Source organism: Aegilops tauschii, chromosome 2, assembly GCF_002575655.3.
Source record: "Aegilops tauschii subsp. strangulata cultivar AL8/78 chromosome 2, Aet v6.0, whole genome shotgun sequence".
NCBI classification, from domain to species: domain Eukaryota; kingdom Viridiplantae; phylum Streptophyta; class Magnoliopsida; order Poales; family Poaceae; genus Aegilops; species Aegilops tauschii.
In genome coordinates, this window is record NC_053036.3 from 535032151 (window position 1) to 535056325 (window position 24175).

General features: G+C 46.9%; 2 protein-coding genes across 3 annotated transcripts; one reads left to right on the forward strand and one right to left on the reverse strand.

Annotated features, from left to right (window-relative positions):
* Nucleotides 1-272: 272 nt before the first annotated feature.
* On the reverse strand, nucleotides 273-12778 carry LOC109766467 (uncharacterized). The gene is made up of 3 exons (XM_020325232.4): nucleotides 12642-12778; nucleotides 802-1343; nucleotides 273-689 (listed from the first exon to the last, which is right to left on the reverse strand). Exons 2-3 carry the CDS (start codon nucleotides 1339-1341, stop codon nucleotides 393-395), a joined length of 837 nt encoding a protein of 278 aa, XP_020180821.1. The 5' UTR covers nucleotides 1342-1343; nucleotides 12642-12778; the 3' UTR covers nucleotides 273-392.
* Nucleotides 12779-20734: 7956 nt separating this feature from the next.
* Nucleotides 20735-22444, forward strand: LOC109766464 (F-box protein At5g07610-like). Of its 2 annotated transcripts, XM_040399617.3 has the most exons (3): nucleotides 20735-20868; nucleotides 20990-21732; nucleotides 21799-22444. In XM_040399617.3, exons 1-3 carry the CDS (start codon nucleotides 20750-20752, stop codon nucleotides 22248-22250), a joined length of 1314 nt encoding a protein of 437 aa, XP_040255551.1. In that variant the 5' UTR covers nucleotides 20735-20749; the 3' UTR covers nucleotides 22251-22444. The 2 variants fall into 2 exon arrangements, with proteins under 2 accessions (XP_040255551.1, XP_040255550.1); XM_040399616.3 differs by having other exon boundaries at nucleotides 20990-22444.
* Nucleotides 22445-24175: the final 1731 nt, after the last annotated feature.

Here is a 24175-nt window from a genome sequence, read left to right on the forward strand (position 1 = left end):
TCCTACAAGTTTCCTATTTCTATGATAATCCTATCCTATGAGATACATGCCATTTTCAGAATGTCTGAATTTGATGTGACAGTCAGATAAATGTACAGATGTTGTGCAACAAAAAGGAAAAAAAAGGCATGCTCATGCAAAATTCCTTAGTCAAACTAATTAAGCAATGCATGTTACATAAACCATAGTTTCAGGGTAATCATATTCTCATCTGGATTCAGCAACAAAGGAGTTCCACAATAGCTAGCAGATAAAACTACCTAAGATGGCTAGATCACTGATCACATTTGCAGGTCATGATGGTTGCTGATGACTGAACAAGAAAATGGACAAAATATCTTCATCGCAGAATGAAACTAGCCTGGACCACGAACCACTCAGCATATCGAGGGCTAATTGGCCTTAGCCAATCTACGAATCTGGCTTGGGCGCGGCTTTTCATCCTGATTGCAACAAGCTGCGTCGCAAGGGATCTTTCCACATAGGCACTTGTCTCCATGACTGACAACAGCTTCTGCAACCGACCTTTTCTGGCGACGATGACGAAGTTCCTCAAGCTCGCACTTCAGGTTGTCAACCTGCTGCTCGAGTGGATCAACCTTGTCGGTGAGGTAGTTCATGTGTACAGTCGCCTTCTCAGGGAACTTCCTGTCCAGCCATTGGGTGAACCCACAGTCCTGTTTTGAATCCTGACAAAAACAGAAACAAAGACATAGATTATCATTGTGGATCAATGCAGTGATGGTTCAGACAATTACATGTATATACAACCCAGATAAACATTTTCCAAAGGAAGCTCACCGCGAAGAGAGGGCAGCGGTAGAACCTTCTCCCTGGGTCTTGACGGTCCCATGAAGTTTCAATGGTGCAAGGTTTATCATGGTTGCAAGTTGGCCAGCTGCCATCATCATCAGATTCATCTGTCACTGCAGGATCTTCATCAGCAACCGGAGTGCCATTGGTGACGACTGCCTTAGAAACAGAGGTTGTCTTCTTGGCACTCCACTTGACAAACAGCCTGAAAACTCCAACATGGCGCCATGCCACGTTCAGGAACGCCCTCCAGGAATCGTCCCCAATTATGTCAATCAGCATGGTGGAAGGAGGAGCCATGGGATTGTTCCTGACATACAGAATGTGCTGCAGAGTGAGCTCATGTGTCGCGCCATTCAACTGGAAGAGCTGCATTATCCAGCGTCGCACTTGCTCGAACGACTTGTTCAGTGGCTGTGGCAGCCGTGCGACCAGAAACGGGCAATCGGGACTCACTAGTGCCCCCTCAGGCCCATTGGAAATCTTCCCTTCAGCAGGAAATATCACAAACTCTTCTGGCATCGACATACCTGTAGAAAAATGCAGGTATTAATGACCGTCCTAACAGTAGGAATCTCTGGGGAGAAAAATGTAACATCCCAAATTTTCAATTTGGTATGTTATACATAGATCATCATTGCATATCATGTTTTATTGCAGTTTGACAAATCCTCGATAAATCCTAAGCAACTCAAGGACCCTCGAAAAGAGTTAGGGATTTTCTCGAATTTTCATATTTCATTTTCATCAAATAATAAGACGAGGATTTTGGTTTTAATTATTTTCTCTCCAGAAAAATATTTCAATTTTAAAAATGAACGAGAGGAGAAAATATGACTTCTCCAAAACAATTGAAATACTGGAGGAAAAATGTTAAAATCATTTATTGGAATTTATTTGGATTTTATTTGCAATTTTTATTGCATTAAAAATATTGCATGTTTTCAGAATATTTATTTTGTGTTACAAAAATGTTCACCCTATTCTAGATTTTCTAACTAGACGGGGAAAATTTATTTTATATTTTTCTGACTTTTATTTATTTTTCTACGAATTATTTTCCGCGGAACATTAAAAAAAAACGCGCGCGCCCGCTGGGCCGAGCCCAGGCCGCCGGCCCACCCCGTCGCCCTCTCCTTCCTCCGCACGGGAGAGCACCGCCGCAGTGTCCATGGAGGACACGGGAGTCCGACCCCGCCGGAGCTTGCCCCCTCCTCCAAGCCGAGCTCCCCCCTCTTTATATACCCCTCAACCCCCCCTCTCTCATCTCGCCGCCGCCCGCCTTGCATCTTGCCGCCACCGCCGCCGCACTCGGGAGCCGCCGCCGCCGCCGTTGGCCGCCGCCGGAGCCGCCCCTTGCACCCCCCCGAGCCCCGCACCCCGCACCCCCCTCGCCGCCCCTCGCCCCGAGCGCCGGAGCCCCGCCGGAACCCCCGCCCCGACGAGGTACTGCCTGCCCCGTTCAACGCCGGTATTTGTTAAAAAAAAACCCTTTGTTTAAAAAAAACCCTAGATCGGTTTTTTTTCGGTTTTATTATTTTGCAAGCGTTCACCGAACCGTTCGTTTTAACGAACGCGTTCGATGGTTTTTCTCTGTTAACGAACGTCCGTTCTTTAACCGTTCGTCCGTTTTTCTTTTTCGTCGGATTTTTCTACGATTATCTCATATTCGATTTCTGATCGAATCTTCGTTTCTGTTTAACTTCTCGCTCGTTTATCGGAATCAGGCGATTCAAGCGCCTAGAGTTTCGTCTCGAAATTCTCTTTCCGTTTAACCTACTCGAACAAGTTTTTGCTACAGTAAAATTTGACCTAGATCCAGATTAGTAAACGAAGCTTCTTTCTTTCGTAGTTTGACCTTCGTTGCTTCTTTCGAGTTGATTCTTTTTGCAAACCGGAGTTCTTAAGTTGAATTTTCTGGTTGTATCTTTCATTCGAGTTTTACCTGTGCATTAGATGAGTACTGATTGTATGCTTGTTTGTTTGCGATAGAGTACCCGGAGTGTGCCGCTTGTTACTTCGAATCGCTAGGTTTTGCGGATCATCAGCAAGGCAAGTAACACTTTGATCATACTTTTCATACCCAGTTTTATTGCATTAGATCTATTCCTCAAACACTTGCATGATTAGGATCTAATTAAATTGTGGGTATTGGGAAGTAGTTGAGGTAGTACCTATTACCTGTTTTCTATTCAAACCCTTGGGAGTTACTTCTACGTTGCTATTATTATTGCCATGCTATGCTCGTAGACGTGGATCTGGGTTTGAGAGATATTCATGACAGATGTGAGATGTTTATTAATGGTTCAACTTAAGGTGGCAACTAAAACTCACATCTGGGTGGATTGAGGCACCTGGAGAACCCAGTGTTGTCTGATTTTATAAGGTCCGCCACCCAGGCTCAAAGGGATCATAAATTTATTCATGCTAGAAACTTCCGTGTGCAGCACAAGCTATTATGGGCTCTAGCATAGTTGAGTAGGTTACAAGATCTCTTGAAGAGGTGGGCTAGCAGATGTAGGGGAAAGTAGGTGTACCGGTCCATCCAGAGTAAAGAGTGATTGTTTCTGAAAGACTGTGTCTCGGTCATCCGTTTCTCAAACATCATGCAGTGCGAGAATCAAGCGGAGGCGATCGAGTCTTGTGGGGAAAAGTGCGCAAACCTCTGCAGAGTGTACAAACTAATCATGGTTAGCCGTGTCCCCGGTTATGGACAACTTGAGTATCTAGTACCTGGATTATCATTTGAATCTCATCACCATGTTACTTTTAATTAATTTTGTTGGGTTAATGATGACACCTAATTGGGATTGAGTTGGAGGTACCTTCTCAATGTTTCACAACCACCATGATAGTTAAATAAAATTTATTCCTTTGAAGTAGGATAAAATTGGCTTTTCGCAAAAACTGTAACCATAGAGCTTTCCACCAGCCATATATGCATGTAGTATAGCGTTATTACTGTTCATTATTCTCTATGTGTTACATTGCCAGCATATTCTATGTGCTGACCCGTTTTCGGGCTGCAACGTTTCATGTTGCAGACTTTTCAGACGACGAGTAAGGTGCCTTAGGTCGTGGTCTTATACTCAGTGATGCCGCTGGAGTTGATGGACTCACTTATCTTCCAAGTCTTCCGCTGTTATCGTTTTTAGATGGCCTTAAGCCATGTTTATCATACTTAATCTCTTTGGAGATATTCGATTTAATAAGTGTGTGATTGCTACTCTGTTATAAATCCTCCATTTGTACTGTGCGTGTCAGCATTACTGATCCAGGGATGACACTGGTGCACAGTAGCACAGACCATTTGAGGTCTGGTCGCTACAAAGTTGGTATCAGAGCACACGCTGACTGTAGGACACGACCACTAAGCTTAAGCCCTAGAAAGCTTCTCTCTTCTCATTTCTGACCCCTCTCCTTTTTCTACTCTTTTAAGAATGGCGAATGCAAGGAGCAAGTTCATGCAACCAGATGAAGACACGCCGTTTGGTCGACACTTGAAGGAAGTCACCAAGTACTTGAACATAGGAATACCAAGCATCACCGGAACCTACAACGCCACATTACCTGAAGAGGAGAGCTGGAAGATTCAAGTTATCATTCCAGGAAGGATGTTTAGTGCCATAAGATTGGTTTTCGAAGCACCAACTTGGAGTTTAGGGAAGAGCATGGCCGCACACATCGCCATGGGACGCATTGGAGAAGTCTACCACCAGGAGCTTAAGGATACAATTTACCAAATTTGTGGACGCCGAGACGCGCAATGGGAGATGATCAGAACCAAGAAGGATGGATCAATTGCAGCTTTCATCCAGGAGCAGAACCAACATATTCGTCGCCAGGAGAACCAGATGTGCACGGACAAGGAAGAACTGAAGAAGGCATTAACGAAGATCAAAGAGCTCTAAGAAGAACTCAAGGCTACACGCGAGGATTATTTGGAAGAAATCAACGCACTAGTAGGGAAGAATGACGACCTGGAGAAGAAGATTGGAGTATTCATGGGAAATCCAGTGCCAAAAGCAGAAGTTGACGAATGCACTTGTCCGGATAACTACATCATCATCGACGACACCGACTCGGAACCAAGTGAAGATGACTTTGTTGATGAAGCTGGAGCAGACATCATGGAGTCTTCAACGGATCAGAATTTCTAGTAGACCACCATATCAGTAGTAGTTTTCCCCCATTCAATAGTATAGTTCAAGCACTTTGTAACGCTAGTTAGATCGATTGTTTTTGCCTTGTTTGAATTGATTGAGTGATATTGATTGATTTGTCTCATGAGCATATGGGTAGTGTTTTCTCTCTAGACCTCATTCTATTCTTAACTCTCATCTTTTCTAAACCTATCAGATGCCTCCGAGACGCGACACCGGATTTGTTTTCCCGCCAGAGATCACCCAGTTGATTCAGCAACAGAATGCCCTGATGCAAGTGTTAGTGCAGAACCAAGGCAACAACAACAACAACAACCCACCGCCACCACCACCTGTTGATCACTTAGCCCGTTTCTTAAGGCTAAACCCGCCGGTGTTTTCCAGTAGCACCGAGCCGATTGTTGCAGATGATTGGCTCCACAAAGTTGGAAGGGAGTTGACCACTGCAGGATGCACAGATGCGGAAAGAGTGCGTTTTGCCGCACATCAACTTGATGGACCCGCAGCATCGTGGTGGGAGAATTATACAGCCACGCACCCTATTGACACTGTCACATGGGACCAGTTTCAGCAAGCTTTCCGTACAGCTCATGTTTCAGCAGGAGCTATGGCTATGAAGAAGCGTGAGTTTCGTAACCTACGCCAAGGAGGACGCACCGTAGGCCAATATGTGGAGGATTTCAGTAAGTTAGCACGTTATGCACCAGATGACGTTGCTACAGATGCTGCCAAGCAGGAGAAATTTTTGGAAGGGCTGAATGATGAACTGAGTATGCAGTTGATGGTAGCAACCTTCAACAACTACCAGGAGCTGGTAGATAGAGCTCTCATGATTGAAGGGAAGCAACAGCAGATTGAAAATCGTAAGAGGAAGTATGGACAAGGGAAGTACAATTCTGGAGCCCAGCAGAAGCCACGATTTACCCCGAAACCGGGAGGACAGTTTCAGCATACCCATGGAGGAGGCAACGGACAGAACCGCACCAACCCATCTACCCCAACCAAGAGGGATCTAAGTCACATTACTTGTTTCAAGTGCCAGAAGACGGGACATTATGCAACTGATTGTCCTGAAGCCCAAAATGGAAATGGCAATGGAAGCTCTGGGAAGAAGCCGAACCCGTTCAACAAAGGGCATGTGAACCACGTGAGCGTGGAGGAGGTTGAAGCTCAGCCTGATGCAGTAATAGGTAAGTTTTTGGTTAAGTCATTTACTGCAACCGTTCTTTTCGATACTGGTGCATCGCATTCATACATATCAAGGGGATTCGTGAATAAGTTTAAGATGTCCACCCAAGTTCTCAAAACCCCTATGTTAGTAACCTCGCCAGGAGCAGAGTATATGGCAACCCAAGGATGTTTTCAGATACCATTGGCCATTGGAAGGCATGTTTTCCCCTCAGACCTCATAGTTTTGGAGTCGCAAGGTTTGGATGTGATTTTGGAAATGGATTGGCTATCGTCGTATGGAGGAAACATTGATTGTGCCAGCAAGACGATTTTGCTTACCACCCCGGAAGGGAAAAGGATCAAGTATGTATCCCGGCATATGCCGAAGAGGACTCAAGTGAATTCCTTATCAGGAGTTGTACAGGAGGAAGTGCCAGTGGTGAAGGATTATCCGGATGTATTTCCAGAAGAGTTGCCAGGCATGCCACCAGATAGAGACATTGAGTTCTTGATTGAACTTTTGCCAGGCACAGGGCCAATATCTAAGAGACCATACAGGATGCCCGCAAAGGATTTGGAGGAAATTAAGAAGCAGATCAAGGAGTTACTGGATAAAGGCTATATTCGCCCAAGTTCGTCACCTTGGGGATCACCAGTACTTCTAGTGGAGAAGAAAGATGGATCGCTGAGGATGGTTGTTGATTACCGAGGATTGAATGAAGTGACCATAAAAAACAAGTACCCACTGCCGATGATCAATGATTTGTTTGACCGCCTACAAGGAGCTAAAGTATTTTCCAAGATCGATCTACGATCAGGATACCATCAGTTAAAGATTCGAGAGCAGGATATACCTAAGACGGCTTTTACCACCAGATATGGATTGTATGAGTATACCGTTATGTCATTTGGACTGACTAACGCACCTGCCTATTTCATGAACCTGATGAACAAAGTGTTTATGGAGTTTCTGGATAAGTTCGTCGTGGTGTTCATTGATGATATTTAATCTTTTCCAAGGATGAGGAAGAGCATGAGGAGCATTTACGATTGGTACTTGAGAAGCTCAGAGAACATCAGTTATATGCCAAGTTCAGCAAGTGTGAATTTTGGCTGAAGGAAGTTGGATTCCTTGGACATGTTATTTCTGGAGAAGGAATAGCAGTAGACCCTGCCAAGGTCGACACAGACAAGTTGGGAATCACCCACGACAGTTGGAGAAATCCGGAGTTTTCTTGGACTTGCAGGATACTACCGGAGATTCATCGAGAATTTCTCGAAGATTGCTAAGCCCATGACTGAGCTATTGAAGAAGGACACTAAATTCAATTGGACTGAGGAATGTGAAGCTAGTTTCCAAGAGTTGAAGAAACGATTGGTTACCTCACCAGTGTTGATTCTGCCAGATCAACGCAAGGACTATGAAGTTTACTGCGACGCTTCTCGTCGAGGACTTGGAGCAGTGCTTATGCAGGAAGGAAGAGTTGTGTCATATGCTTCACGACAACTTAAACCCCATGAGAAGAATTATGCTACGCACGATTTGGAATTAGCAGCCGTGGTGCATGCATTGAAGACATGGAGACATTTTCTCATCGGAAACCATTGTGAGGTGTACACGGATCACAAGAGTTTGAAGTACATTTTCACGCAGAAGGAGTTAAATCTCAGACAGAGGAGATGGTTGGAGCTCATTAAAGATTATGATATGAGATTGCATTATCACCCTGGAAAGGCTAACGTAGTAGCAGACGCGTTGAGCCGCAAGAGTCATATCAACACTCTCATGACAGGAGAGTTACCTCAGGAGTTAGCCGAGGATCTTCGCGAGCTATGTTTGGAGATAGTCCCAAGAGGCTATTTAGCGACATTGGAGATTCAGTTTACCTTGATGGAAAGGATCAGAGAAGCTCAGAAGACAGACAAGGAGATTGAAGAGATAAAGGAGAAGATGAGCAAAGGAAAAGCCAAGGGATTTCGTGAGGATGAGCACGATACCTTATGGTTTGAGGACCGCGTATATGTGCCAAATGATCCGGAGATCAGGAAGTTAATTTTGCAAGAAGCCCATGATTCACCATACTCGATACACCCAGGGAATACCAAGATGTATTTGGATTTGAAAAATACTTTCTGGTGGACCGGAATGAAGAAGGATATTGCAGAGTATGTAGCAGTTTGTGATGTATGTCAGAGAGTGAAGGCAGAGCATCAGAAGCCAGCAGGATTGCTACAACCATTGCCGATACCCGAATGGAAGTGGGATAAAATAGGCATGGATTTTATCACAGGATTACCCAGGACTCGTTCAGGCTATGACTCAATATGGGTTGTAGTCGACCGATTGACGAAAGTGGCTCATTTCATTCCAGTGAAGACCACTTACACCAGTGCTAAGTTGGCAAAGATATACATGACCAGGATCGTATGTTTGCATGGAGTTCCGAGGACCATTGTATCAGACAGAGGAACCCAATTTACCTCGAAGTTTTGGAAACAGTTACATGAAACATTGGGAACCAGGCTGGAATTTAGTACAGCATTTCACCCACAGACAGATGGACAGACCGAGAGAGTCAACCAGATTTTGGAGGACATGTTGAGAGCATGTGCACTAGATTACGGATCCAGTTGGGACGACAATTTGCCATATGCGGAGTTTTCTTATAACAACAGTTATCAAACCAGTTTGAAGATGGCCCCTTTCGAAGCCTTGTCCGGAAGGAGGTGTAGAACACCGTTGTTATGGGACGAAGTTGGAGACCGTCAGCTGTTTGGACCAGATTTGATTAAGGAGTCTGAACAGAAAGTGAGGTTGATTCGCGATAGGCTCAAGGTAGCCCAGTCCAGGCAGAAGAGTTATGCTGATTTTAAAACGAAAAGAGACAGTTCACGAAGTCGGAGACCGAGTATATCTTCGAGTATCACCACTTCGAGGAGTGAAGCGCTTTGGAGTTAAGGGAAAGTTAGCGCCCCGTTTTATCGGACCATACAGAGTGTTGGAACGTATGGGAGAGGTTGCTTACAAGCTGGAATTCCCCGAAGGATTGTCTGGAGTACATGATGTATTTCACGTTTCGCAGTTGAAGAAGTGCCACGCAGAGATGGCTGAGATACCGCTGAGAGATACTGTGCCACTGGAAGCGATTCAGCTGGAAAGTGATTTGACCTATGAGGAGAAACCAGTTAAGATTCTTGAGTATGCCAGCCGAGTTACCCGCAGTAAGGTTATCAAGTTTTGCAAAGTCTAGTGGAGTCACCACACGGAGGATGAAGCCACCTGGGAGCGAGAGGAAGATCTACGGAAGGACCACTCCCACCTGTTTTCTAGCCAACCCGAATCTCGAGGGCGAGATTCATCTTAAGGGGGGGGTAGGTTTGTAACATCCCAAATTTTCAATTTGGTATGTTATACATAGATCATCATTGCATATCATGTTTTATTGCAGTTTGACAAATCCTCGATAAATCCTAAGCAACTCAAGGACCCTCGGAGAGAGTTGGGGATTTTCTCGAATTTTCATATTTCATTTTCATCAAATAATAAGACGAGGATTTTGGTTTTAATTATTTTCTCTCCAGAAAAATATTTCAATTTTAAAAATGAATGAGAGGAGAACATATGACTTCTCCAAAACAATTGAAATACTGGAGGAAAAATGTTAAAATCATTTATTGGAATTTATTTGGATTTTATTTGCAATTTTTATTGCATTAAAAATATTGCATGTTTTCAAAATATTTATTTTGTGTTAATAAATGTTCACCCTATTCTAGATTTTCTAACTAGACGGGGAAAATTTATTTTATATTTTTCTGACTTTTATTTATTTTTCTACGAATTATTTTCCGCGGAACATTTAAAAAAAACGCGCGCGCCCGCTGGGCCGAGCCCAGGCCGCCGGCCCACCCCGTCGCCCTCTCCTTCCTCTGCACGGGAGAGCGCCGCCGCCGTGTCCATGGAGGACACGGGAGTCCGACCCCGCCGGAGCTTGCCCGCTCCTCCAAGCCGAGCTCCCCCCCTCTTTATATACCCCTCAACCCCCCTCTCTCTCATCTCGCCGCCGCCCGCCTTGCATCTTGCCGCCGCCGCCGCCGCACTCGGGAGCCGCCGCCGCCGCCGTTGGCCGCCGCCGGAGCCGCCCCTTGCACCCCCCCGAGCCCCGCACCCCGCACCCCCCTCGCCGCCCCTCGCCCCGAGCGCCGGAGCCCCGCCGGAACCCCCGCCCCGACGAGGTACTGCCTGCCCCGTTCAACGCCGGTATTTGTTAAAAAAAAACCCTTTGTTTAAAAAAAACCCTAGATCGGTTTTTTTTTCGGTTTTATTATTTTGCAAGCGTTCACCGAACCGTTCGTTTTAACGAACGCGTTCGACGGTTTTTCTCTGTTAACGAACGTCCGTTCTTTAACCGTTCGTCCGTTTTTCTTTTTCGTCGGATTTTTCTACGATTATCTCATATTCGATTTCTGATCGAATCTTCGTTTCTGTTTAACTTCTCGCTCGTTTATCGGAATCAGGCGATTCAAGCGCCTAGAGTTTCGTCTCGAAATTCTCTTTCCGTTTAACCTACTCGAACAAGTTTTTGCTACAGTAAAATTTGACCTAGATCCAGATTAGTAAACGAAGCTTCTTTCTTTCGTAGTTTGACCTTCGTTGCTTCTTTCGAGTTGATTCTTTTTGCAAACCGGAGTTCTTAAGTTGAATTTTCTGGTTGTATCTTTCATTCGAGTTTTACCTGTGCATTAGATGAGTACTGATTGTATGCTTGTTTGTTTGCGATAGAGTACCCGGAGTGTGCCGCTTGTTACTTCGAATCGCTAGGTTTTGCGGATCATCAGCAAGGCAAGTAACACTTTGATCATACTTTTCATACCCAGTTTTATTGCATTAGATCTATTCCTCAAACACTTGCATGATTAGGATCTAATTAAATTGTGGGTATTGGGAAGTAGTTGAGGTAGTACCTATTACCTGTTTTCTATTCAAACCCTTGGGAGTTACTTCTACGTTGCTATTATTATTGCCATGCTATGCTCGTAGACGTGGATCTGGGTTTGAGAGATATTCATGACAGATGTGAGATGTTTATTAATGGTTCAACTTAAGGTGGCAACTAAAACTCACATCTGGGTGGATTGAGGCACCTGGAGAACCCAGTGTTGTCTGATTTTATAAGGTCCGCCACCCAGGCTCAAAGGGATCATAAAATTATTCATGCTAGAAACTTCCGTGTGCAGCACAAGCTATTATGGGCTCTAGCATAGTTGAGTAGGTTACAAGATCTCTTGAAGTGCGGAAACCTCTGCAGAGTGTACAAACTAATCATGGTTAGCCGTGTCCCCGGTTATGAACAACTTGAGTATCTAGTACCTGGATTATCATTTGAATCTCATCACCATGTTACTTTTAATTAATTTTGTTGGGTTAATGATGACACCTAATTGGGATTGAGTTGGAGGTACCTTCTCAATGTTTCACAACCACCATGATAGTTAAATAAAATTTATTCCTTTGAAGTAGGATAAAATTGGCTTTTCGCAAAAACTGTAACCATAGAGCTTTCCACCAGCCATATATGCATGTAGTATAGCGTTATTACTGTTCATTATTCTCTATGTGTTACATTGCCAGCATATTCTATGTGCTGACCCGTTTTCGGGCTGCAACGTTTCATGTTGCAGACTTTTCAGACGACGAGTAAGGTGCCTTAGGTCGTGGTCTTATACTCAGTGATGCCGCTGGAGTTGATGGACTCACTTATCTTCCAAGTCTTCCGCTGTTATCGTTTTTAGATGGCCTTAAGCCATGTTTATCATACTTAATCTCTTTGGAGATATTCGATTTAATAAGTGTGTGATTGCTACTCTGTTATAAATCCTCCATTTGTACTGTGCGTGTCAGCATTACTGATCCAGGGATGACACTGGTGCACAGCAGCACAAACCATTTGAGGTCTGGTCGCTACAAAAAAAGAAGTTCGTCCTACAACCTAGGAGTACATGTTTTCCATACCACACAAACTCACAGTCACGCACAAAAAAGGAGAGCATATTTTTTGTTTCCTACAACCTCGCAGCTAATCGGTTCATACACAATCCATCTGTTCCCCAACTCAACTTACATGATAACATTTTTGGAGAAAAACTGACATGATGGCATCCTTCCCTAAGCTAGTAATCATCATCACTAGAACAACTACCTCTACACAAACTCACCAAAGCGCACAAAAGGAACATCCTTTTCTGTCTCCTACAACTTGGCAGCTAATCGGTTCATACACAATTCATGTGCCCTCCTAGTCAACACCCATAGATTAGAAACATTCTTCCCTAATCAGCAATCGTGATCACCATGTCCTCCAGTTCAACTGACATGATGAAATTCTTTCCTAATCAGTAATCGAGATCACTAGTGGCGATGTGTTTCAGCATATAACCGCACCATTAAAGCAAAGCAAAGGAGGGAGGAAACCGCCGCGATCGGAGAAACCTTACCTCGCAGAGGAAGGCGTACCGGCTCCTGGCAAGGGCGGCGGGATCGCCGCCGCGAGCGAGGCCACCGGAAGCAGCAGAACCCCCTCCTCTATCCGGCCGGATTGCCCCCTGAACCCTAGGCTGGACCCTCCTTCTGCGGTTGGAATGTGGGATATTTCTCCCCCGTTCTGCCCCTTTATTATGCGGGGTGCGCAGCGGAACCCGAACGGGCTCGGCTGGTGTGGATTTTGGCGGGGAGATGTTTTCCTCTCCTCCCGCGCAGACGATTTGAAGATTTTGGGACCGCTGGGGGCGCGCGCTCGATGATCAGTGCTGCTGCTGGACCCAAGGTGGGATGGCAATGAAATACCGGGGGTGTCGATGCAAATGCTCCCTGCCTCGGAGTAGAAGGGCGCAGCCATGGGGAAATCTATAAATGCGATATCCTCCCTTGTTTTAAAGGTCTCGTAATCAATTGAGGTCACTAATTTTGAAATTAGGTTGTCCGATTTTAATCGGGTCAACAATTTTTAAAAAAGCTCTCTCATTCAATTCTTTTAATTTATTATGCTCCTTAATTTTGCAGTTTTTTTATTCAATTGAGATATTAAATTTTGGACTTGGTTTACGATATTGACTTTCAGATTTAGACCGGGTCAACAATTTCATAAGAAGCTCCTTCGTTCAATTCATTTTCACTATGCTCCTTAAGTTTGAGGTTTCAGTTTTAGATTTGGTTTACAATTTTGATAAGGTTAACAATTTTTTCAATTGATCGGCAATAAATAGCCTATATCAATCCCGCGCACCCTCTCACCACATAGAAAAAAGAATGTGACGCCCGGATAATTAAGCTACAGTAATCTCTGCTAACAATGCCACGTCACCACAATTACCGTTGTTAATCTCGCGATGATTCAATCCCGTTCGGATTCAAAATTTAAATTCAAGTTAAACAATAAAAGTTTTCAAATATTAAAACCAAAATGTTCTGGATGTGACAAATAATTAGTTAGTAATATTGGTGGAGAAACAACATTTTTGTAAAATGCTTGACTACCCTAGACTAATTTAAAACAATGGCTAAAATAATAATTTAATTGCTTTTGAAATTAGGAAAAATATTAAACTAATATATTTTGACTACAAACTAGGTTTGGCAATGGCCTATATTGATGATACTAATTTAGGTGCTAAATTGGTATTTCATAAAACTAAAATAAAAGAAATTATAAATAAGGCAGAAAAAAGAAGAAGAAAAAAACCAAAACAAACAAAAGAAAACAAAAGGCCCCAACCCCCACCTGGGCCTCGGCCACCCGATTGGCCCAGCCCACCACCCCTACCCTGCTTAACCCCCCTCACACTCCGAAACCCTAGTCCACAACCGCACTACCCCCCACTCCTCCCCCACGTCTCTCTCCCCCTCGTCCCGATCTAGATCGGGGTCGCGCCCGATCCCGACGCAGGCGCCCATCCCCGACTCCGCCCTCGTCGCCCGGAACGATTCCGCCGCCGGAGGACCTCGCTGGACTGCCTCCACCTCGTCGCCGCCTTCCTCGTCTTCCTCCCCGTCGACGTCGACGCCGTCGTCCCCGTCCCCCACCACGAGCACCATTGCCCCGATCCCTGCACCCCGCCGTGAGCCCCCTCTTCCCCTCTCTGCCCTACGCCGTCGCCCCGCATCGCATCTGCGGCCGCGCTACCCAGCCGTGGCCTCGCCGCCGCCTCGCGCTGCGTGCGCGCCGTTGCCGCTCGTCGCGTGCTACGACGCCGCTCCTGCGCCCTGCCTCGCTCCGGGGCCGCGCTCGCCGTGCCCGCGACCCCCGCTGCGGTGCCCTGCGTTCGCCCCGCTTCCGCCCCGTGGTGGCCCTGCCGCTGTGCCATGCCCCCGCGCAGTCTCGGCGCCCAGCGCCTCACACCATAGTTGCGCCCTTCCTGGGCGGGCTCCCCCGTCACCGGCAACCTCGCCCCGCGCTGGGCGGGTTGCGCCCCTGCACCCATCCCTGGTCGGCGCCATGCCCCGCCGTGGCCGCCAGCGCCCACGCCCGCGTGCCCCTGGGCGTGCGCTCGAACGGGGCGCGCCCGTAACCCGTCGCCCGCGCCCTGTATGGCCTCTGGGCCAATGACAAACGGGGCCCACGCCCCTGAGAACGAAAATGAAAAAAAGGTTTAAAAAATGATAATAATAAATAAAAATATTAAATAGTTAATTAATTAATTAAGAAATTAATTAACTTAATTAATCTAGTTTAATTAAACATATCCAGTCCTGCTTAATTAAACCCTAATTAACCTGTTTAGTCTATGACAGGTGGGTCCCATTGGACCCACACGTCAGTTTGACCCAGTCAACGTCCTGTTGACTACTGACGTCATGATGACGTCAACATGCACGGTTCTGGATAATGTTGAATTTAATTAATTAAATCAATTCTAAAAATGATTTAGAACTTTAGAAAATCATATAAATTTAACCGTAGCTCAGATGAAAATACTTTGTACATGAAAGTTGCTCAGAACGACGAGACGAATCCGGATACGTAGCCCGTTCGTCCGCCACACATCCCTAGCATAGTGAACACGCAACTTTCCCCCTCCGGTTCATCTGTCCGAAAACGCGAAACACCGGGAATACTTTCCCGGATGTTTCCCCCCTTCGCCAGTAGCACCCATTACTGCGTTAGGTCACCCCTAGCACCGCGTATTACCATGTTATGCTTTTGTGATGCTTTGATTGCTCTGTTATTTATTGTGTTCTCCCTCCGTTACTTCTTTCCGGTAGACCCCGAGATTGCTGGCGACCCCCAGTTCGACTACGGTGTCGACGACCCCTACTTGCCAGAGCAACCAGGCAAGCCCCCCTTGATCACCAGATATCGCCTATTCTTCTCTGTACTCTTGCATTAGAGTAGTGTAGCATGTTACTGCTTTCCGCTAATCCTATTCTGCTGCATAGCCTGTCCTTGCCACCACTGTTGTTACCTTTACCTGCAATCCTACATGCTTAGTATAGGATGCTAGTTTTCCATCAGTGGCCCTACATTCTTGTCCGTCTGCTGTGCTATACTATCGGGCCGTGATCACTCGGGAGGTGATCACGGGTATATACTATATACTTTATACATGATACATGTGGTGACTAAAGTCGGGTCGGCTCGTGGAGCACCCGCGAGTGATTCACGGATTGGGGGCTGAAAGGACCTTTGTCCCGACGGCCCTCTGGGTGGATCTTTGTGGCGGAGCGACAGGGCAGGTTGAGACCGCCTAGGTGAGAGGTGGGCCTGGCCCTGGACGGCGTCCGCGGTTACTTCAAAATAACACGCTTAACGAGTTCTTGGTATTTGATCTGAGTCTGGCCATTTGGTCTATACGCACTAACCAACTACGCGGGAACAGTTATGGGCACTCGACGTCATGGTATCAGCCGAAGCCTTCGTGACGTCAGCGACCGAGCGGCGCGCGCCGCATTGGACCGTAAGCTCGCGCTTGTATTAAGGGGGCTAGGTCTGCTTCCGGCCGCGTACGCAACGTGCAGGTGTGCAATGGGCGATGGGCCCAGACCCCTGCGCGCATAGGATTTAGACCGGCGTGCTGACCTCTCTGTTGTGCCTAGGTGGGGCTGCGACGTGTTGATCTTCCGAGGCCGGGCATGACCCAGAAAAGTGTGTCCGGCCAAATGGGATCGAGCGTGTTGGGTTATGTGGTGCACCCCTGCAGGGAAGTTTCTCTATTCGAATAGCCGTGTCCCTCGGTAAAAGGACGACCCGGAGTTGTACCTTGACCTTATGACAACTAGAACCAGATACTTAATAAAACACACCCTTCCAAGTGCCAGATATAACCCGGTGATCGCTCTCTAACAGGGCGACGAGGAGGGGATCGCCGAGGTAGGATTATGCTATGCGATGCTACTTGGAGGACTTCAATCTACTCTCTTCTACATGCTGCAAGATGGAGGCTGCCAGAAGCGTAGTCTTCGACAGGACTAGCTATCCCCCCCTTATTCTGGCATTCTGCAGTTCAGTCCACCGATATGGCCCTTTACACATATACCCATGCATATGTAGTGTAGCTCCTTGCTTGCGAGTACTTTGGATGAGTACTCATGGTTACTTTCCTTCCTCTTTTCCCCCGTTCCTTTCTACCTAGTTGTCGCAACCAGATGCTGGAGCCCAGGAGCCAGACGCCACCGTCGACGACGACTCTTACTACACTAGAGGTGCCTACTACTACGTGCAGGCCGCTGACGACGACCAGGAGTAGTTTAGGAGGATCCCAGGCAGGAGGCATGCGCCTCTTTCGATCTGTATCACAGTTTGTGCTAGCCTTCTTAATGCAAACTTGTTTAACTTATGTCTGTACTCAGATATTGTTGCTTCCGCTGACTCGTCTATGATCGAGCACTTGTATTCGAGCCCTCGAGGCCCCTGGCTTGTATTATGATGCTTGTATGACTTATTTATGTTTTAGAGTTGTGTTGTGATATCTTCCCGTGAGTCCCTGATCTTGATCGTACACGTTTGCGTGCATGATTATTGTACGATTGGATCGGGGGCGTCACAAAGAAGCACCAACATGTTATATTGTACTCCCTCCGTTCCTAAATATTTGTCTTTCTAGATATTTCAACAAGTGACTACATACGAAGAAAAATGAGTGAATCTAAACTCTAAAATTTGTCTATATACATCCGTATGTGGTAGTCCATTTGAAATCTATAAAAAGATAAATATTTAGGAACGGAGGGAGTAGCACCAAAACAGTACATACATCCATCGACGCATAAAATTTCCCCACATAAATACTGGTTAATTAGCATATAATACAAAATCACACCGCAATAGCCCCGCCGACAATATTATAAAGAAAAGAAAAAACACCCCATCATCTCCCACTCGCACAACTAAATACTCCCTCAGTTCCAAAATATAAGGTGTGTTTGTTTTTCGAAAGTCGAATTTCTTTAACATTGACCAAGGTTAGAGCCAAAAATATCGACATCCACAATACTAAAGAAACAAAATATGAAAAATCATTTCATGATGGATCTAATGATACCGATTCGATATTATGGATATTTATATATTTGTCTATAATTTTGGTCAAGTTTACAGAGGTTAGATTTTTTGAAAAAACTAATACACCTTATATTTTCAAACAAAGGGAGTAACAAAATTATGAAAATCCACCAACACCAACGGCGCAGCAAAACATGTCCAACCCTTATACTGCAAATTTAGGAAGGTGACAGTATGGAGGGCGATCTTGGCCGGGTAGAGCCTACAAACTGAACAATTGCACCAAGGCACGGGGAGTTTGTGTCAGGAGTCATAGAGGAGCAATTCCGATGTTTCCTTGAGAGCCAAAAAGACATCCATGAAAGCGCATGTGGTTGGATGACGGCACTGCTACACGGCAAGGAGTGCTGAAATTTGAGATGGGCTCTAGGCCCATGTAGCAATTTCTGAAAAATCTCTAAGGGCCCATGTGGGTTATATGGCACTAGGTGTAGTTGGAAGTTTAGTCCCACCCCGGAAGTGGAAGAGGAGTTGGACCTCCTTATAAGGGTTTCTTTTCTACATGCTATTGGAGCTTGAGAAGAGAAGAGGCCCTCGCGCACTCCTCCTCCGCCGCCCGCGGCGCGGCGTCGGATCGTGGGCTGTCACGAACTCGGACGTGGGTCGAGCCCACGTCTCTCCACGCGGCTGCGCCTATAAGTGTGCGGTGTCTCCTAACCCTAGCCACCACGAACAGATCACATCTGCTCCACGCGCACGTCCACCGTCGTTCCCTTGCTGCTGCTGCCGCCGGTGACTCCATCCCGTCCGCCGCGTACACGGTCGACGGGAGAGCAGGTCTCCGAAACCACGCCCTTCTGGTTCCTGTACGGGGTGAGGGGCGAATAGATTTTTGGGCAGCGATTACGCGACTGCTCACTTCCGATCGTCTACTTCCTCTACGTCCGCGTCGCCTTCATCATCACCATGTCCACCGACGCCGAACGTGCCGCCGCCGAGAAAGCTGAAGCTGACAAGAAGGCCGCCGAGGACGCCGCTGCTGCCACCAAAGCCGCGGCCTCTGCATGGCCTACTGGAGGGTATAACTCGTTTATCCCGCTCCTACTGTTTTCTGTTTTAGCCATGCTAGCGTTATACGTAGATCTTTCTGCAATTAGCGTAGTATGTGCTACTTTGACTGAATATCAGTATGCGATCATATGTGTCAATGCCATGCTAGTGATTTACTCGTGGAATAATTTAATCGAGAAATTGCCTATTTACTCAACAAGGAGGGCACCGGGGGGTGTGGGGGGGGGGGGGGGGGGGGGGGTAGGGAATACATACTATGGATCCTCGAGGTGGAGAGAGCACTGGGAGTGGCAACCGCCGGAGATACTCATTGTAGCGGCGACAGTGGTGGTGCAGGTCCCTTTGTCTGCAAAGAGAGGATAGGAAAGGTCGGAGGGAGGAGTGTGGAGTGATCGGTCTGGTGTACCGAGTAGATGGCAAAACGCACCAACGGCCCATTTGTACTCCTGCTAGGAACGTTGGACCGGCTAAACCACAATCCTCCAAAAATGTTACGGGTAAGCGGCCCTTTTAGAACATCTGCGCTAGTCTTACGATGCGCTAAACAGTACTTTTACATGAATCGGGTTGCCATGTACGATCAGGCCACAAGAATGGACGGTTTCAGAGTCTAATTGCCTAAGAGGCTTCCTAAAGTGCATAGTTATAATGTCTCTAAATGAGATCCCCTATTAAATGCTTAGTTTAATAAACTTCATAAACATTGTGAAGATGCCCCACTCAGCATTATCGCCCTAAGGTCATGAAGTGTATCACTATGGTTGTAAAGATTAGGACGTTAAGTAATTCAAGGTGACAGTAAAAACCTTCACTCCTAGCTTTTATGATTGATAGAGGAATTACAGAGAACCCTCAGAGAGATCGTGTCCACGGGGCAACCCTTAATTATCGTAGTTGTAACCTGCAGAGGGAGACTATAGTAGTGATGTGTGTGACACAAAGTTTACCTAAAGTAGAACATGTTCTGTACCCGGCTCCGCCCAGCATAATCGTCAAGAGTGGCTCAAGTATTCGGACAATACTATATTAATGCATAGGTTACATTAGAGACATACAATGGAAATTCCAGACTCTCTGAGAACACATTACTCATCTGTCAGTTCCACTTGTTACTCGTGCTATTGTTTCGATAACCATTTCATGTTATTTACTTTCAGTTCGCTCTTCACCAAAAACAATCATTTATTTTCGCCCTCACTTTGTATAGAGTCTATAATTATTTGCAGACACAAATCCATAATTTACAAGAAGAGGCAACACCCAATTCTTGTGTTCCCTGTGAAATCGATACTCTTACTTAAAAAAAGTACAACTAAATCATGTACACTTACGTGCCATTAGCGGCTTATTCACAAGAAAAAATGGCTGGTAAATCACTTTTTTCTAGATGGACACGTAAATCACATTGATTGCATATACAATACATTCCCACAGAAAAGAAAGATTGACTGCATATCAAATAAAATAGGAAGTGTTTAGCTAGTTTTGGGGTTATAGACTAAACATACTTTGCGGCTGGCGGTTTACCTACATGTCGCGTCGTTAGCAAACACGCGAAGTGTTTTCCTCTCGGATGCTAGAGGACTGAAACCTTACCCGACGTGAGGAGAGGCCACTCCCTAGCTTTCTGGTGCCATCCTCTGACGGCACGCCTCCGCTGACGACCTCTCAGTCCTTGATGGTGAGGGGGTCGCCGGATCCCATGTGTTAGAGCCCTAGTAGCTTCGAGCTGCGAGCATCTTAGGTACTTTTCTGTATTTTTTCCCCTTCATGCGAGGTGCTTTATACTGTTGGAGGTCCTCTATAATAAGATCTGGGGGCTTATTCGCAAAACAAAGTGACAGGTAAATCACTTTAGATGGAGAGGTAAATCGCATTGATTGTACACCAAATATATTCACCGCATTTCCAAAAACCAATAATACAGTAATATATACGCAGAAAAGAAAGAAATTGCATGGCAGTTAAACGCGGGCCTGATTAGACGCAGCATTTCGCCGCTAATCTCGTTGCTGGCGAACATCATCCCCTATAAAAATGCTACTACGGTTAATACGTTACCGATCCTCCATCGCCGCCTACGCCGCCGAGAAGCGCCGCCGCCGTCGCTTCCTCATGGACAATGGCGGCCTACGCCGCCGCCGCCTCAAACCAAGGTATTTCTCCTCACGCGCACACAGAGAGCGCGAGCTTGTTTCCCGTCAGTTCGTCCTTCTCGCCCAGATTGATGAATCCACTGTACAGATTGATTTATCCTGACCCGTTTGTTTCTTTCAGCGGCGCCATGGAGATGGAGGGGAAAAGTTCTGCGAAGAAGAAGAAGGTGAGGAAGACCAACCCTCCGGCGGAGGAGGCAGTGACGGCGGCGGCGGCCAGCCTCCTGACGGAGGCTCTCATCTTGGAGATCCTCTCCCGCCTCCCCGCCAGGTCCGTGCGCCGCTTCAAGTGCGTCTCCCCGGCCTGGCGCGACCTCATCGCCGACCCCGCCCACCGCAAGAAGCTGCCCCAACCCCTCGCCGGTTTCCTCTACAGCACCTACCAGGGGCCGGACCGCCGCATGTACGACTTTCACTTCGCCAAAGTTCCCGGCGGCGCAGCCCAGCCGGTCGACCCGTCCCTCTCTTTCTTGCCGTCCCACAGGTACTGGTACGTCGACCGGCTGGACTCCTGCAATGGCCTCCTCCTCTCCCGCGCCCACAAGTTCCCTTCTACTCCTTTTGGGGACGACGATGAGCCGCTTGAATACCATTACATCGTTTGCAATCCGGCCACCGGGAGGTGGGTTGGCATCCCCGCACTCCCGTCGGTGGCAGACGGCCACCGCGTCATCGCTCGTTTGGCTTTTGATCCTGCAGTGTCGTCCCATTTCCACGTTCTTCAGTTTGAGGACACCGAACAGGATAAATACATCACAGGAATGACCATCTACTCTTCGCAAACCGGAGCCTGGAATTACAGAGAAAGCCGCCTTCCTGAGAAAATTAGCCTCTTCGCTGGCTTTACAAGTGTCTTCTTTCAAGGTATGCTGCACTTGTATGGTTTGCTGTATCCCGTGAACACGGACTTTGATGCTGTACTGGTAGCAGTGGACATGGAGGGGCAGGTGTGGAAGACTATCCCTGTGCCGTCTGGTGGTCTGAGTTATGGTATGATGGGAGTGTCACAGGGGTGCTTGCACTATGCTGCCACACCACTAGCTCCTGGCGAGAAGAAGAAGAAGGGGAAGAAGAAAAAGCATGGGGATACAACAACAGTCTGGTACATGAAGGATTATGATAGTAGAGAATGGGTCTTGAAGCATAGTGTGAGCTACGATGAGTTGTGCAGCATGACTGGTGGGGAGTACAGGGTGGCTGCTTTTCATCCAGACTGCGACACCATTTTCTTGGACTCGTTTGGTGCTGATACGTTGGCATCATACGATATGCAGCATCGGAAATTCCATCGGATCCGTAGTCTTCGGAAAAACAAGGCAGCGATATTTTTACCGTATGTTCCATTGTTCTCGGACTCATTTGCAGGTGCAGATGGGCAGTAGTGTTACCTGCAAGTCAAGCTTGTGCTTCCTCCAAGAATTTGCTCTTCTTCTGTAGGTGCTGAACTATTTATCTGTTAATCTCTGAATTTTCTTCAGTCATGTCATTTTATGTTCTGTAGCTTGATTTTCTGTTCCGAGCAAACCCTGTAAATTTAGATTAAGCATGCTGCAATTTTGAAAGAACATGGTTACTATTCTCGTTGTGTGTCCAGCTATTGTCCCGGATTCGAATTTGTTTCATGTCGCTAAATTATTCTGAAATCTGGCTTTCTTGTCAATGACCTATGAATTCAGTCTGCTGCAGTTTTAACTTCTGCTACTTAACCTGTTAACCCAAGGGAATATTTGCATGAAGAAAATAACCAGATTTCGCAAGAAGTTATCTTGCTGGGTGAGAGAAACAAGAAATGTCTATTTCTACCCCATGTTCCTCTGTTCTGGGAGTAATTAGCAGTGCTTCCTCCCAAGATTCGGCTCTTTCTTATTTGTCTGTTGATTTCTGAATCGACCTAAATGATGCCATCCAATCTGCTGGTGCTTACGTTCCAGCTAGCTAGATTATTTTTTCGGAGCAATGCCTGGTATCCCCACAGATTAAGCAAATTGTGATTACTATCGTTGTTTGTCTAGCTATTGTACTGCACACGAATGGGTTCCATGTGGCTAAATTATGCTTCTGTAATCTGGCTTTTTTTAGGGTGTAATCTGGCTTTCTTAGCCATATACTACCTCTGTTTATGAATATAAGACGTTTTGACAGTTTAAATTGAAACGCCAAAACATCTTATGTTCAGGAACAGAGGCTGCAGCATTTAACGCTGAGTGCAGCCTGTAATGTACTGAAAGCCTCAGTAGTCTATTTGATCTTAGTCGTCAGCGGTGATGCACTGCATTGAACAAGTCCTTCTGTTTCTGATGAATCCAGTCTTTATTGCTAATCATCAGGTGACAAACCAAAGGGTATAAATATCATCTAGTCTTGTGTCTGGTTCACGCATGAGAGAGGGTTTTTACTTTTTAGTACTAGGTGCCTGCAGGACAGGGCATTTGTGCCCCTGGCTCCCTGCTAGAAAACTTTGCAACTATAGAGAAATATGAACCGTGTGTAAGTACACCATGGTTTACCAGTTTCTAACCTCAATAAAATTATTTTCCACAGTCTTCCCATGTTTCCTGTCATTTTGTAGGCATGTGTGATATTTCTTCTGGAACTCTTTGTCGATTTTTCTTCTTCTGAAACTACTCTACATTGGCCCCGCGGGCGACACGAGGGCGACTAGGGTTCCGCCGCGCCGCCACCCTCATCGATCCCCTTTCCCTCGCCGTCGTCGGAGGCAACCGCCGGGCAAGCCCGTGCGGCCGTCGAGGAGGGCGACGACGAGGCTCTCGGCTGCTTCGTCGTTCGGGCAGAGGGTCTCTGGTGCGCCGGGGCGGCGGCCTCGGGTGGTGGTGCGGTCCCGCTTGTTCGTCAGGGGTGGCCGTGGATGCTGGACCGGCTCCTCGGCCGCGTGGGTAGCGAGGTTCCGACAGAAGTTTCCTGTGGCCCGGGGTTGCGCCGTTGGCCTCCGGTGCCTGGATCTGAAGTATGGCGCCCGTCCACCTCCTCTGGCCTCTGCCCCCGCCGGATCCAGCTGTTGGTGACCCCGTTCACCGTCCGGCTGCCGGCCGGGCGCGGTGGTGTGAGTTCCTGACCAGGAGAAATCCCTTGGCCGTCCTGGACGGCCTGCCGGTGGCGACGTCACGGACGCCGCGCCCCTCCCTGGAGGCATCGACAAGGTCTGTTCTCCCCATCCCCTCCCCTCGGTTCCCGGATGAAAGTCCAGTATCCTCCGGATTCGGCGCCGTCGGCGTTTCGCGTTGTGTCCTCCTTGGGGGTGGTGTTGGGGGAACCTGAGGCGTAGGTGTGTGGGCTTTGAGTGTGGTTG